A 15,650-nucleotide genomic window follows, 5' to 3' on the forward strand; every position below is an offset into this window, starting at 1 on the left:
AAATTTTCAACAGAAAATTTATCGATAAGTGCCAAATGGGTCGAAAGTGGAAAATTTATAGAGGAAATCATGCGATGCTAGCGCCACGTAACGGTGACGTTCCCACTTATCTTTACACAAGTTTCTGACCGAAGTTGGACGTCTGTTCTCTGTGATTCAATTCCAACAGAATTCCAGGGAGAATTTAATATTTTGAACGGCGTCAATGCACAGCAAATCTCGGCAAAAACATGCGGCTGTGCAAATCTCGGCAAATTTTTTTTTACTGTTGGCGGTAGTGTGTCAAACGCAAGGGAATTGACTATGCGCACCACAGGTGGTCGTACTACCAACTACGACACTTTTAAATTGTTCGATGAACAACTTGCAAGTTTTATGTCTGTTTGCCTGTGATAAAAGCTTTCCTTTGTAAATGCACTCAGTTTCCTCTTTCATCCAAGGTTGCAAAGACTCATTTCAGCTAAAATAATGTTTTTCGGAATAATAAAACCAAAAGATGGTATGATGGCATGTTTTACTTGTAACTTACAAGAAGAGGTTACAAAGTATGCGTTGGAAACATAAAACCTGTAAATTTTGCTTTCTATGAGTCACAATCAGCGATTTGCTGATCGCTGAGTGAGTGAGTGAGTGAGTGAGTGAGTGAGTTTGTGAAAAATCGCTGATTGTGACTCTCATGAAGTGAAATAAACAGGTTTAATATGTCAAACACATTCTTTGCAACCTCTTCTTGTATCCTACCAATTCAAAATTTGATCATGGCATCTAATTATTTCATAATTTAGAAAAACATTGTTTTAGCTGAAATGAGTATTTGCAACCTTGCTTTCATCTCAGTGAAAACACAGAGAACATACGTTGAGGCACAGAAAACAGACGTCCAACTTCCACCAGAAAATTGTGTAAAGATAAGTGGGAACGTCGCCGATACGTAGTGCTAGCATCTCCTTATTTGCTCTATAAATTTTCCACTTTCGACCAATTTGGCGCTAGTATCGATAAATTTTCTGTTGAAAATTACCACTCGGCGCTACCAGCACTTAGTGTCTAGTATAACTTTTGAAACGCCAGCGCCATCAGGTTGTCAAAGAGGTTTTTTAAGTGTGGAAGTCGCCGTTAGTGGTGCTTTAGTCGAATAGGAATCTTTACACTAGTTTTTAGAGAACTTTGGTTCGAACCTCAACGTCTGTTCTCTGTGGTTGAGACTCGAACAAAATTTCTCTAAAAACTAGTGTAAAGATTCCTATTCGACTTAAGTGCCACTAACGGCGACTTCCCCACTTAAAAACCCTCTTTGACAACCTGATGGCGCTGGTGTTGCACAATTTACACTAGGCACTAAGTGCTGGTAGCGCAAAGTAGAAATTTCCAACAGAACATTTATCGATAAGTGCCAAATTGGTCGAAAGTGGAAAAATTATAGAGGAAATCAGAAGATGCTAGCGCCACGAAACGGTGACGTTCCCACTTACCTTTACACAAGTTTCTGACCAAAGTTTGACGTCTGTTCTCTGTGTCATTATCCATATAACAGTTCTCACTTCGAAATGTAGACAGCGAAAGTTTCACTTCAAGACGTCAATACTGCTGATAGGTGACTCAATCGCGTTTGCTTATAGAACCTGCCACAAGAGGACTCGTTGAAGGCATCGTCGTTGTTCACTTCATTCGTTGGGAGAACTGAGCAAATCATGAGAGTGAGATAAACTTTCCCCGCAGGTAAATTTCATTCTCTTTCGATGCCGTGTTTTTCTGTCAAAATTCAGTGATAAAAATAATTCCTAACGTAGATCGTAAACAAACGAATATTTTTGAGAGAATTCCTAAGATAGTTAAGTTGAAAACCCGTAATTCGCCGTAGTGATGGAGAAAATCAATCTAAACCTTTCGACACGCCCGAAGATAAGCATCCTGGATAAGCCCTTGAGTCGTGGCAAGGGGGAAGTTTCACTGAGCTGCTATGCGCTGCTATTTTCGGAAGTGGTCCAGTATTCTCAAAGTCGCGTCAATACCATTCCAGATTTGCAGAATAAGTATGCTTTCCCGAATTAAAGTTTTGCACTATTGTATTCCAACTGTTTCTCCACTTTTCAGGTTACACGATCTAGGAAAAGATGTTGGCTGTAGGATTATCGACTTGTATTTTGTGAGGGAACGCAATTCCAAACGTGAAACTAAACTAATTAACATGTTACTCTTTATTAAAACAACATTGTGGAAGGTAGGTCATTGAACATGATTGTCGTGTAAAATAGCGTCATTTACCCCATTGCATCATTGCAGACTTTGTTCGGAAAGGATGCTGACAAACTGGAGCATGCAACCGATGACGAATGCACATACTACATCATCGAGAAGGAGCCACTGGTCAACAAATTTATCAGCGTGCCGAAAGATAAGGGTTCCCTGAATTGTGCCGTCTTCGTGGCCGGTATTATTCAGGCGGTACTATCAAACTGTGGCTTTGTAAGTACTCTGTTCTTCATTTATCATCAGTAAAAACATTAGTTACAGTATGCGTCTGGGTCACCATCATCAGCTAGTTGAACGTGTGATCTGGTTGAAACTTGATCTGCGTAGTTTCCGATCAAAGTTTCCTTCCTTCGGCGATTGATGAATAACAATGAAATGGAATGGTGATGCGTCGTGGTACGCTTCGGCGAAAGTGGCGTAGTAAACAACGGCAAATTGTATGTAGGTCATTCACTCCAGAGTCGGGGGGTGTATGTTCTGTTGTTGCATTGCTCTGCCTATGACGCTTTGTTTCAATATTCACATGGATTGAAATTTGATGCGTAGGCATAATGTACAATGTTAATCTATTACTGATCAGGACTGGACCTGGATGATGAAATAGTTGAAAGAGTTGCATTTTTCGGACAGATCAGAACTGTTAAAATTGATTGTGCATCGCCCATAATACTATTGGTGATCAAAAGTTGCCCCTCGTGGCGACAGCTAGACTTCGAAATGATCGAAAGGGTTTCAAATTTTTTTCATGGTGAAGTATGGGAGAAATTTTTTTAAATGCTTGCAATATAACTAAAAAATGATGAGACCTACTCAAATTTAAAATGCGTGAATTGCAGAAAATTGACTGAACTTTCTCAAACCATATAGGGGAAATGGCTCTAATGTTGGCCTATGGATCTAAGATTGGGCCCATCGCTAAAAATCTGCTATTTATCAATTTTATCTAGATGGACGCGTCATTGTGACGGTACTAATGGCCAGGCATGGAAAATCATTTGCATTCATTTCGTGCATTCATTTACATTCATTTGCCTCTAACTTTTTTCATCAACAGAAATCCGCAAAATAATGTTCAAAGCTTTTATAGGTTTTGTTATTAGCTACAAATTTTGTTACCATTTCAAATCCGTATCTCTTACGCATGACGAATAAGAGCGAACAGAAGCCACTACTGTTTTTCAGTGAATGTATTTTACATTCACTAGAAAACAGTAACAAGTTCAGCTCGCTCTAATTCGTGATGCATAAGAGATACAGATTTGAGTTATGAACAAAAGTTGTAGCTAATAATAAAACCTACTAAAGGTCCATACATCGTTTTGCGGAATGCTGTTGATGAAAAAAGTTAGAGGCAAATGAATGTAAATGAATGCATGAAATGAGTGTAAATGATTTTCCATGCCTGCTAATGGCTATTTTTGGTCGCTATTGAAAATTTAGTCGATTGCTGAGTTTATGTATGGACCCAAATTAGGGACATTTAGGCCGACATTACATCCATTTCCTCTATAAGAAATATTCCTCAATTAAAAAAATATATAAATTTTGAAATATTGTTTTTAGAATGAATAATTTATTGTGCAAGATGGGCACTTTTATATGATTTTTTTTCTAATAACAAGTTAATCCTGTCTGCACTGCTTCTTAAAGATAGTAAGATTTTAGAAAATTTTCAAGATACTGAGGCAGTGATAGATACTTGAATCTAGGATATTTCAATATTTTGATCACTTTGATTGTGATTAGAATATCAGGCGAATTTTAAGGAGAAGTTTATGGTCTTCTGATGAGAATTTATAAGGACTTTTTGCGCAAACATACATCCAGTTATGTGGATAAACTAAAAGGATACTATGAAAAAATCTAAAATAATTGAGCTCTGAAGAGATCTCTTAAGAAATTTTGGAGAGGGAGGAAGTTTTTATGAGAGTTTCAAGGAATTTCATGATACAATTTTAAGGTTCGGCGCAGCTACAAAGGAAGATCATCCTGGAGGTATCCGGGTTCGACTCCCGGTCCGGTCTAGGAATTTTTCGTGTTGGAAAATATCTCGACTTCCCTGGGCATATGGTATAATTGTACTTGCCTCACAATTATACTAATGCAAAAATGGTACAGGCATCGAAAGCTCTCAATTAATAACTGTGAAAGTGCATCTAGAACACTAAGTTGAAAGCACGCAATAAACTAATATGCGATTAGCAATAAGCTTGAAAAGCGAAGAAGAAGAAGAAAATGACGAAGACCTAGAAATCTCTATATAGAACTGTTTTAATTTATTGAAATTTGAAGCAAACGACGGAGATAGAGAGTAGGAAAAATGTCGTAAATAGCCCAATATTTTTCAAACAGTTTATTTAAATTACATTTTAGCTGCAAGCTTGCGGGTGACAGTAAATTATCAACTCACTTATTTAAGCATATTTTTAAAATCTATGCTTATGAGTGGTTAGTATTCATTCTTATATAATTAAATCCATGCAATAAACATCACATAAATGCTACAATGTATGACATAAATGTATGTCGCACGCGCCGCTGATTTGTCTGCTTCATTGTGCGATAATGTTATGTCGCCTGCAGAAAACAGTTTAGAAGTGACCAGACATTTTTTCCGCTTGCCAGTTGTGTTTGTGTGTCTTCTCTATGGTCATTGCACAAAGCATCAAATGTCAACGAAAAAACGTTATACTCCAATACTCGTGCCACCACTGATCGAGATATCCAGATTTTGGAGATATGTGCTTCATGCAAGATTGAAGTCCATGAATATTCTTAATTGAAGCTTACGGCAAATCCTCTTAATTTTAATGTTTAAAGATACCTTGCCGACACTATCGTTACCGTTGTGTTAGAAGTTGTTTTTGATGAGGCGTGCTTCAATGGTTTCAAATTAAAGGAGATCTACAATGTGACAATTTGGCTGAATAATTTTTTTTTCAATCAACAAAGTATCAATGCCAATTGATTTCAAGTTGACGTGATTTGGCTGCGCACAGCCAAGGATGATGCTGATTGGGATCATACCGGCGATAATGCATACTGCCTCCATCGAAATGGTTCTCTACGCACTCACAACTCGCATGTACTGCTCAATTTCCTTTGGTTCTGCTTCGTTTTCAGCGCTTCAATCCAGGCTGGACCTCCGTACCTTAGTATCGATGAGGACACATTAGCCAGAAGACGCCTCTTGCTGCTGCTTGGACCAGAATTGTTCGGCATGATTTTGGCTATTGCGTTGATGACTTTCACCGCCTTTTCGCAAGCATATTCGATGTGGCTGTTAAAGTTTAGCCGGTTGTCGATCATCACTCCTAGATACTTCAGCACGCGCTTCGAAACAATTGTGTGCTCTCCAACGGTGATTTATGCCCGCTGCACTGCTTTACAGTTACTGACCAACATCACTTCTGTTTTGTGGTGGGCTATCTGCAGCTTCGCTCCTTGTATCCAGTTACCAATGGTATCTATCGCCTCAGCCGCCAGTATTTCCACTTCTTCCAGCGTCTCACCGGTTACCGTCAAGACGACATCGTACGCAAAGCCAACGATTTCAACTCCTTTGGGCAGCTTGAGTGTCAGCACGCCATTGTACATTCCGTTCCACAGCTTGGGATCTTAAATGGAGCCTTGTGGAACTCCCGCCGTGATTCTAAGCGATTTCTGCCCCGTGTCTGACGCGTAGACCAGGTCCCGGAAGTAACTACTTTGAATCCTGCATAGGTATTCTGGAACCCTCATTCTATGCAGCGCCTTGGCGATGGCCTCCCAGCTGGCTCTATTGAATACATTCTTCACATCAATCGTAACCACGGCGCATCTCTCTGCTTCTGTTTGGAAGCTTTCTCGGCTCTGTCGATCACTGTTCGAATTGCATCCATCGTCGATCTCCCACTCCGGAATCCGAACTGCCTCTCCGACAACCTGTGTTCACTCTCCGTGCATTTCGTCAGCCTGTTCAGGATGATCCTCTCCAAGAGCTTTCCGACAGTATCCAGCAAGCATATTGGCCTATACGATGCAGGATCCCCCGGCGGTTTTCCGGGCTTCGGCAATAGCACATGCTTTTGTACCTTCCACCTATCAGGGAACTGACCCTCGTCCAGACATTTCTGCAGCACCATCCGGGCCATGTCCGGAAACGTCTGGATCGCCGCCTTCAAAGCCACGTCTGTCTGTCTGTCTGACCCTTATAGACTCCTAAACTACTGAAACGATCGGCGTGAAAATTTGTATGCAGGGGTTCGAGAACTAATCAAGCAAATTGAACCGAATTTGGCATGTGAAAATCATAAGGGGTAGCCCCTTAGATAAGAGGGGGAGGGAAGGGGGGCTACGTACAATATAGCATGCTTTTTTTTAATTGGCGCATAACCTCAAGCTAATATTGAAACCCGAGCAAGGCCGGGCACACTCAGCTATAAACCCTAATAAAAACACCACACCCGAACGACAACCCAAATGATAGAACAATTCCACAAATGGTTTGGATGGTGTGGGAGATGAGATGAGGTGCCGTAATTAAAACTTATTATAACTAAATGAACGGGTGAGAATAAAATATAGCATGTTGAAAGAAACTTGGGCTATTTTCAGCCTCCGGGTTAATACTTAACCATACCTCTATATTAACCTCATTGAGTGGAACCCACCAAGGTGAAAAGTCGAAACGAGTATTGATCAGTTCACGAAGATTTGCCGCACTCTTCTCTCACCCGTAAGTTTTGACAGTTTTGGGTGGTTTGTTTTGGCTCCCATTCGTTGCTATCTCTTTTACTCAGAAGCAAAATGATAGGGAGCAAAAAGTGAGGTTAGGGACCGTGCACTGATCTATAGTTCTTTCTCTTCCCCTTTGCTTGAGTGGCGTGCTCTAAGAACAGAGGCAGAGTGTGTATTGGTGTTAGTGCGAGTTTATTTCTTGCTTCGTCACGCGAATGAAAAGTGACATCGTGTAAGTGACATTTGTAGTAGTAGTAGTAGTAGTGTAAGTAGGATTTGGCTGTATGCCTGAGAACTGAATTAACTGTGTGAGTGTGTTGAGATAGAAATTGGACGTGACGAGGGGATTGACTAGCAACGAAGAGGATTGATTCGACGACTCTTGCTGCGAACGAACGCCAGTGGATAAAGATGGAGAGTTACCACAATGGCGCAGTCGGTAGGATAACAACACAAAATCAGCGGATAATGCACCCGATCCGAACACCAGTCCTTTCGCGAATGCGGTACATCGATTGAAGTCGTACTTCGGGTCAGGCTCCGACATTATGTTGCAAAGGAGAAAGCTTGCGTTGATGACGCAGAAACTGGAAGAGTCAGATTTGACATTCGTCAACAGAGTCGCTTCCGTCGCTAGGCTATGTGAGTATTCTGGAGGTAAGAAATTGGAGGAGATAATTGGAACGGTTGCTGGCCATGCGCAAAATCGAGAGGTGCGCAAAGCAGCTCTGAGAATTCTCAATCGTGAAGGTTCAGTCACTGACTTAGTGGATGCGGTAAGAGAAATTGAGACCATACAGATCAACGAAGATTACTACAACCAAAAGCACGGTTCAAAGGAACCGGCATTGCTAGCCCCGATTAGAGCGGACTATCCACGGGATCAAGTTCTTCGGAATAGATTCCATCCATATCACGGAAACGGAGCCCCTCGGCTATCTCGTGGCCGTGCATTTGGCAATGATTCTCGATTTGAACAACGCCGTTATTCAAGAAGTGGGGAAGTTGAACAGCGACGAATGAATTTTAACCGACCACGTGAAGCAAGATGCTGGAGATGTGGAAGCGCATTCCACTCTCCATCCGACTGTCTGGCTATTGGAAAGTCGTGCCGGAACTGCGGTCAAGTAGGCCATTTCCAAAGGACCTGTCGTCTTCCACCTCAACCAGCGTCGATGAGCACTTGCAAATCGGAAACCACGGAAATGAAAATTGAAAAGATAGCTGCAGTTGCTGTAGATACGATGGAAGCTGATGCAGAACCGGTAGAACACGTAAGTGGAGGCTCAGAAATTTGATTTGTTCCTACTGACGATATGATTCATATTATTACTTTTCACTGTAAACCTCTTTTTTAACAATGAATTTTAAATGAATTTGCTGGATGATTCTGGTTATGACACTGTGACACTGACACACTTTCGCACTGTGAAGTATTTTTTTATATTTTATTATAAATGAATTTGATGGAAAATAAATTAAAAAAAGAGGAAAACAAAAAAAACATCATCAAATGTAGAATTATTTATTTACTTTCGTGATCAAGAATGCTCGTCTTGCCAATTTTCAACGTATCTGTAGTATCTGTCAGTAGTTTTGTCACGTCTCCGGGACCACAACGTCAAGATCAATGAATCTAAGTGCGTTTTCGGCAGTGATTCAGTAAAATTTTTGGGCTTTGTCCTAACGGCGAACGGTTGGATGGTTAAGAACGAGAAGATTAGCGCTATCAAAGAATTTAAAAGACCATCTAGTTGTTCGGAAGTGAAAAGCTTCTTAGGGCTGGTGACATTTACGGATAAATTTATTATGAATCGTGCGGATAAGACGGAACGCCTCCGAACGCTGGCGAACTCGAACAGGTTCTACTGGACTAACGAGGAAGAGATGGAATTCGACTTCTTGCGATGCGATGCTTTGCAAACAATAAAGAATCTCGGATACTACAGCGCAACAGAACCGCTCGATCTGTTCGTTGATGCCTCTCCGATTGGTCTAGGGGCGGTTGTTGTTCAGTATAACAGTGAAGCTGTCCCACGGATAATCGCGTGTGCGTCAAAGGCTTTAACAACAACAGAAAGAAAGTATCCACACACTCAAAAAGAAGCACTAGCCGTTGTGTGGGCGGTGGAACGATTCTCTTATTACCTGTTGGGTCGGTCATTTGTCATTCGCACCGATGCCGAAGCCAATGAGTTTATTTTTAGCACAAGCCACCGCCTTGGAAAACGGGCTGTATCACGAGCTGAAACATGGGCCTTACGACTTCAGCCTTACGATTTTACCATAGAAAGGGTCCCAGGTGACCAAAATGTGGCTGACGCGCTGTCACGGTTGATAAGAGAGACCCAAGAAGCCGTTCCGTTCGAAGAAGAGGATACCACTAACTTTCTGTACACTCTAGACTCGGGTTGTATGGAGATAACTTGGGAGGAGATCGAAAGGATTACCGCGCAAGATGATGAACTGCTAGGTGTAAGGACGGCGGTACACTCAAACCGATGGCCTGAGATTCTGCGCAAGTTCGAAGCGCAAAAGAAGAGTCTACACTTTCTCGGACACTTGGTCTTCAAAGATGATAGAGCAGTACTCCCCAGAGATCTCAGGACCAAAGCTCTAACGTCAGCTCATGGAGGACACGTGGGTGAAACTGCAATGAAGAGAATCATGCGAGAATTTTTCTGGTGGCCGGGAATGGCAAAGGAGGTTGTTCAGTTTGTTAAAAACTGTGCGACGTGTGCAGTTTTGCGACGAAAGAATCCTCCTGTACCGTTATCCAGTCGCGAGATTCCCGATGGTCCGTGGGAAGTTATTCAAATCGATTTTCTCTGCATTCCTGGGTTCGGAAGTGGTGAATTTTTAGTGGTCGTCGACACATACTCCCGGTACCTCTCAGTGATAGAAATGAAGCGCACGGATGCCGATAGTACCAACGCAGCCTTGAATCAAGTGTTTCAAACATGGGGATGCCCAACCATGATCCAAAGCGACAATGGGCCTCCGTTTAAAAGTTCAGCGTTCATTTCTTGTTGGGAGAACAAAGGGGTCAAAATTCGGAAATCAATTCCCCTTTGCCCACAGACCAATGGTGCGGTTGAACGCCAGAACCAGGGTATTATTAAGGCGGTTGCTGCTTCGAAAATTGAAGGTAAGAATTTATTTTATTTATTTATTTGTCGTCAATCAGTGTAGACCGTTTTACAATAGTGCTGTTGCCTTACATGCTATTTTAAAACATACGTTTTATTTGAAATTGTCAGCAAATGTAGACTGCATATACAAATATCTAAAAAATAAAAATTGTTTTAAACTTAACGAGATGAAATCCTAGCAGTTAGTGTTCTCCTTACTGTATCTTTAGACATCGTTAGATCTATATGCTCACAATAATTATTATACACTCTCATCATTCTATTAATTGGTCCATTTTTACCATAATTCGTTCTGTGAGGTGACAGTTGAAATACATTTCGAGTTCTTAACATGCGTGATGGTACGTAAAAATTTAATCTTGCTAATATTTTTTCTGAATTTACGCGTTGTGAGATAATATCATTGACAAAGGAAATCATGGAAATTTCTCTTCGTTTCTTAAGTGTTTCAATGTTTATCAACATGCAACGGGACTCATAAGAAGGAAGGGGAAAAGAGGTCCAGCCTAGTTTCCTAAGAGCAAATAACAAAAACTGTTTTTGAACTGATTCCATACGATTTATATAAGTTTCATGGTATGGAGCCCAAACCACACTGCAGTATTCGAGAATTGATCTCACGTAAGCTATATAAAGTGTTTTGATGGTATATGGGTCTTTAAAATGATAACTAAATCTTTTTATGAATCCCAACATATTATTTGCTTTGTGAATTGTGGTATTCACATGATCTACAAATGTCAACTTCGAGTCAAGAATTACTCCTAAGTCCCTAATTTTATCGCACCTTACAACCAGCTGGTTTCCTAGAGATATAAACGGATAATGGATAAACGCCCTGCAGTGTTACGTACATAAGCACAATACTCTGGTTCCCGATTCGCGCTTGGGCGTTACACCCTTCGAGATGTTAGTAGGGTGGAAGTATAGAGGGACATTCCCGAGTCTTTGGAGCGAATCCTCTTTCAAGGCATTTGACCGGACGGAACTAAGAGAGCTGGATAGTGAAGCCAAACTAGTAAGTAACCGGTATGCAGATGCAGCACATGGTGCCAAAGAATCCGACATTGGCATCGGGGACGTCGTTCTAATGGCTCAGCAGAGACAATCTAAAGTAGATCCAACGTTTTCCTCAGAACGATTTACGGTCATTGCTAGGGAAGGTGCGAAAGTCGTTTTGATCAGTAAGCGCGGTATACAGTATTCAAGGAATGTCCGGGACATAACACGAGCTCCTGCCGTCCATCAAGAACCGATGGTGTTAGAGGAACCTGATGACAACGTGCAGCCCGATAACGAGGAAGGCTTACTAATTCTGCCGGAAACTGATAACTCCGAACTTGATTCGTCATCTCTGCCTGCAACAGACCTTGGAATGCGGATCCTACGTCAGCGAAACAACTTGCGAAAGCCAACGCGATTCAACGACCAATATATTTATAACATTTATTGTTAATGGTAGACAAGAGGAAAAATGTGGGAGATGAGATGAGGTGCCGTAATTAAAACTTATTATAACTAAATGAACGGGTGAGAATAAAATATAGCATGTTGAAAGAAACTTGGGCTATTTTCAGCCTCCGGGTTAATACTTAACCATACCTCTATATTAACCTCATTGAGTGGAACCCACCAAGGTGAAAAGTCGAAACGAGTCCAGTTCTTTCCAAGGGGGGGAGGTGGCTGTCAAATACGAACAATCGTCGCCTACCTCGCATGCCTCGCATAACTGGTTCCAAACGTAAACACGCCATAAGAAACATACAGCGTTTGTTTACGTTTGGAACCAGTTTCATACAAGAATGATCAGTAGGCTGATTTGACAGCACGTCCCCCCCCAGGTTCTTTCTCTTCCCCTTTGCTTGAGTGGCGAACAGAGGCAGAGTGTGTATTGGTGTTAGTGCGAGTTTATTTCTTGCTTCGTCACGCGAATGGAAAGTGACATCGTGTAAGTTACATTTGTAGTAGTAGTAGTAGTAGTAGTAGTAGTGTAAGTAGGATTTGGCTGTATGCCTGAGAACTGAATTAACTGTGTGAGTGTGTTGAGATAGAAATTGGACGTGACGAGGGGATTGATTAGCAACGAAGAGGATTGATTCGACGACTCTTGCTGCGAACGGACGCAAGTGGATAAAGATGGAGAGTTACCACAGATGGTACCCTGAACACGTCGTTAAGCAATTTAACCGTACAAATTGTATTTGGGAAAGCTTCAAAACAAACTTTCTTTATAAATAACAAATAGTAAACATATTCAGGAAAATTTACATCTTTTGGGAATAGATACGGGTATGGGTCATTTTAGGTAGGGGAAATGTTGGTTTCGACAATACCTTAACCTATTATCGTCAGGGGATAAACAAAGTCCTAGAGCACTCAAATTTGGCCAATACATGCTCTGAAACACAATGTATCCACATGCCAAAATTGAGCTCTCAAGGACGTTGTTTATCCCCCTAACGATAATAGGTTAAGCTATAGTCGAAACCAACTTTTCCCCTAATGAATTACATACTAGTGTTATATTCTGGCTAACGGCGTTTGAAGAATAAAAAAAGGAAGTTTGAAGTTGTGACATTCACGATAATGGCATTGAGTCATATTTGTTTGTCGTTATTACTAATAATATCTCACAAATTTTAAAGGGATTTATCAGCACCTACTCCCATCCTTTCATTTTGAATTGTTCTACTCTGCACATCTCAATCTGTTCTGAAAGCTGAGTCAAGCGTTGTGCCGAACGTGCCGAAGTATGGCAATCAAAGTATCAGTCTTAGTTTTCCATGAGTTTGGCAACCCTGCAGTTATGATTTTTTTTTGTTTATAGTTTCAAGTTCTCGCAGATGACAAACGGATAAATTTGAGAACATACATTTCAAGTGAAGTAATTAAATTGGGTTGTTAGCTGAATGCTTAAATAAAACAGCAAAAAAGGTTATCTTCCATTTAATTCCACTCAATTAATGATGGTAACCATGACAGATACGTATTTCGACTACAATGTGCAGTCTTCATCAGTGTCATTCCCACTAAAGAACTTATCAAAACCTAACCCCCTTAAGTATTCATCCCATAGGTAAAAATTCATTACTTCATTGTGATGGCTACCAAGCCTTTGGGAATATTTCCTTATTAGAGTTTTGAATAGATTTTTCTCCTTTACTTTACTTAAATCTATGGTTATTATTAGTTAAGTAGGTTCCGATTCTACACGTTGTAGTTTCAGTTTTTATACCTGTATTCTTGACATTTTTACCTAGGGAATGAATACTTAAGGGGGTTAGATTTTGATAAGTTCTTTAGTGGGAATGACACTGATGACGACTGCACATTGTAGTCGAAATACGTATCTGTCATGAATATTAATTAAGTGGACATTATGGCCATTAATTAAGTGAAATTAAATGGAAGATAACCTTTTTCGCTGTTTTATATAAATTTCAAGATAAATTACAATATTTAACGAACCCTGGCAGATTTTTTGTCCAAGCGAATTAGTCAGAGTCACCATGCAACGCAAAATAGGCCTGAATACGTGTTACCCCTATAGAAACCATAATTTTGCTTGAATTATGTAATTAACCATGTACAAATATAGTCCAGGAAGTGATTAACATCTTTGCTGAAGGATGTATGGTGCTAGAATGTCTTTAAAAAATTTTATAGCTGATCAAACCATAGAATTAAATGCCAGAAATTGCTTTTTCTGCTAATATTGCCGGTGTTCCAATGCAAGTCAGATTCCAAACTGAAGTAATTATGAAGTTTCTTATCTTATCGATTTGGTACTATGTTCAGATGATTTATTCAAAAACAGCACACAGATCGATGATCCCAGAATTTTTAAAACTATTTTATAAAACACTGGTAGCAAAATTCCAGGTCTTTAGGAATTCCCAGTAGTTGCCACCCTGCTTATGCCTTGGTCAGACCACATCCTTAATATAACGTGTTACAGTTTGATGTTTACTACATATTGTCAGAAACCACTCTACTGTTATACTTTTCTAAGCCTGATCCAGCAGTTAATTTATGCTTAATGTTATATGGAGGCTATAAACCACTTCCTAGTAGTATCAACAATTATGTTTTCTTTTACAGACATGCCAAGTATCGGCCCACTGGCACAAAGGAACCACATATATGGTCAAGTTCGAAGATCATGTTATCAGCAGAGACAAACAGCTGGAGGAAAAATAAAACAAGTGATCTATTTATTATGCCAATTAAATCGTTTCCTAGCGTTCCCTCTCTTTTCCGAAATCGCCCTCTACTGTTCCGGGATCGAAGTAAATATTGATTTAGATGAACTTGAACCGACGATCCCTGTAGGCAACTTGTCCGGTACGGTATTGCTCCTCTCGTCCATCACGTTCTTTCTTCAACATCAGTGCGTAAAGCACAATCGGAATCACTGTGCCGAACATACCGATCTTCAGCGTGCGTCCCGATGGCTTGAAGTGCTCGAAGTGATTGACTCGCATGGCTTGGAAGCGCGCCAGACCGGTATCGAACTACGGAGAGACATTGGGTTGGAATATTGTAGAATTTTTGTTTTGATTCGCTTGGGAAAGGTAGATCGATGACATAACCAGTACGGAGAGGAAACTTACCACTCCGCCGCTTTCGCCATGCAGATGACCGTGAGGGTTGGTCATCGTCCGCCAGTACTCGTTACGGATAGCTGCCCGGCGGACTGCCTTTTCCTGTTGGATCTGTTCCGGAGTGGCCATCGCAGATTAGGTCTTTCCTCCCGTTTTCGATCGAAAGGTGCACGGTGTGCAGATTTTGCTGTTTCTGGCGGCTCTGAGAGGAATATCAGTTTTGACAGCTGAAGTTGCTCAAATAATAATTACGAACTGGGCACCAGTATACGGGAGCTGAGGTTGAGTGAAAAGTATTGGAATCGTTCCGAAAAACAACTCGAATCCCGCATAAACGCGAACCATAAATTGACCTTACCTAAAATGGTTAAAAATTGTATATAATCCCTGCTAAACTTTAACTGAAATGGTTATGGAACTTTACATGAACGTTTAATGATAAAGTTTCAACCTTATGTATTATGGTTTTTTGGAACTGGACCTTACAAATAATGGGTTGTTAAGAACCATTACCGTTCCAAATTCTTGTTTTCTCCATACATTTTCGGAAAGAGAACTATATTAGAACCTTTTAACTTATGGTTTGAGAACTTTAATGGTAATGGTTATGGTAGTCAGTAAGGTCCACGAATGGTTTTGTAACATCGATCAACTTTATGTGGAATATATCGCGAATTGGTTGCCTGTAATTTACTGATTACCAATTCACGATATATTCCACGTAAAGTTGAGCGATAATACAAAACCATTAATGGACCTTACTGACTACCATAACCATTACCATTAATGTTCTCAAATCATAAGTAAAAACGTTCTTATATAGTTCTCTTTCTGAAAATGTATGGAGAAAACAAGAATTTGGAATGGTAATGGTTCTTAACAACCCATTATTTGTAAGGTCCAGTTCCAAAAAACCATAATA

The 15,650-nt window shown here is 40.5% G+C and overlaps 2 protein-coding genes across 2 annotated transcripts; one reads left to right on the forward strand and one right to left on the reverse strand.

Moving 5' to 3' along the window:
* The first annotated feature begins 1,768 nt into the window (after window positions 1-1,768).
* Window positions 1,769-14,355, forward strand: Trs31 (trafficking protein particle complex subunit 31). Its single transcript, XM_065235822.1, has 4 exons — window positions 1,769-2,033; window positions 2,095-2,221; window positions 2,284-2,466; window positions 14,226-14,355. Exons 1-4 carry the CDS (start codon window positions 1,864-1,866, stop codon window positions 14,322-14,324), a joined length of 579 nt encoding a protein of 192 aa, XP_065091894.1. The 5' UTR covers window positions 1,769-1,863; the 3' UTR covers window positions 14,325-14,355.
* Window positions 14,311-14,947, reverse strand: ND-B15 (NADH dehydrogenase (ubiquinone) B15 subunit). Its single transcript, XM_065235827.1, has 2 exons — window positions 14,738-14,947; window positions 14,311-14,638 (listed from the first exon to the last, which is right to left on the reverse strand). Exons 1-2 carry the CDS (start codon window positions 14,855-14,857, stop codon window positions 14,426-14,428), a joined length of 333 nt encoding a protein of 110 aa, XP_065091899.1. The 5' UTR covers window positions 14,858-14,947; the 3' UTR covers window positions 14,311-14,425.
* Window positions 14,948-15,650: the final 703 nt, after the last annotated feature.

Source organism: Ochlerotatus camptorhynchus, unplaced genomic scaffold (assembly GCF_037179485.1).
Source record: "Ochlerotatus camptorhynchus isolate MF236.1 unplaced genomic scaffold, CSIRO-AGI_Acam_v1.1 ptg000503l, whole genome shotgun sequence".
Lineage (NCBI taxonomy): Eukaryota > Metazoa > Arthropoda > Insecta > Diptera > Culicidae > Ochlerotatus > Ochlerotatus camptorhynchus.

Coding starts and splice junctions, on each gene's coding strand:
- Trs31 (XM_065235822.1), top strand. CDS start 1,864: ATGGAGAAAATCAATCTAAACCTTTCGACACGCCCGAAGATAAGCATC. Junction 2,034..2,094: donor ATTCCAGATTTGCAGAATAA/GTATGCTTTCCC, acceptor TCCACTTTTCAG/GTTACACGATCTAGGAAAAG. Junction 2,222..2,283: donor TTAAAACAACATTGTGGAAG/GTAGGTCATTGA, acceptor GCATCATTGCAG/ACTTTGTTCGGAAAGGATGC.
- ND-B15 (XM_065235827.1), bottom strand. CDS start 14,857: ATGGCCACTCCGGAACAGATCCAACAGGAAAAGGCAGTCCGCCGGGCA. Junction 14,639..14,737: donor ATGGCGAAAGCGGCGGAGTG/GTAAGTTTCCTC, acceptor GTCTCTCCGTAG/TTCGATACCGGTCTGGCGCG.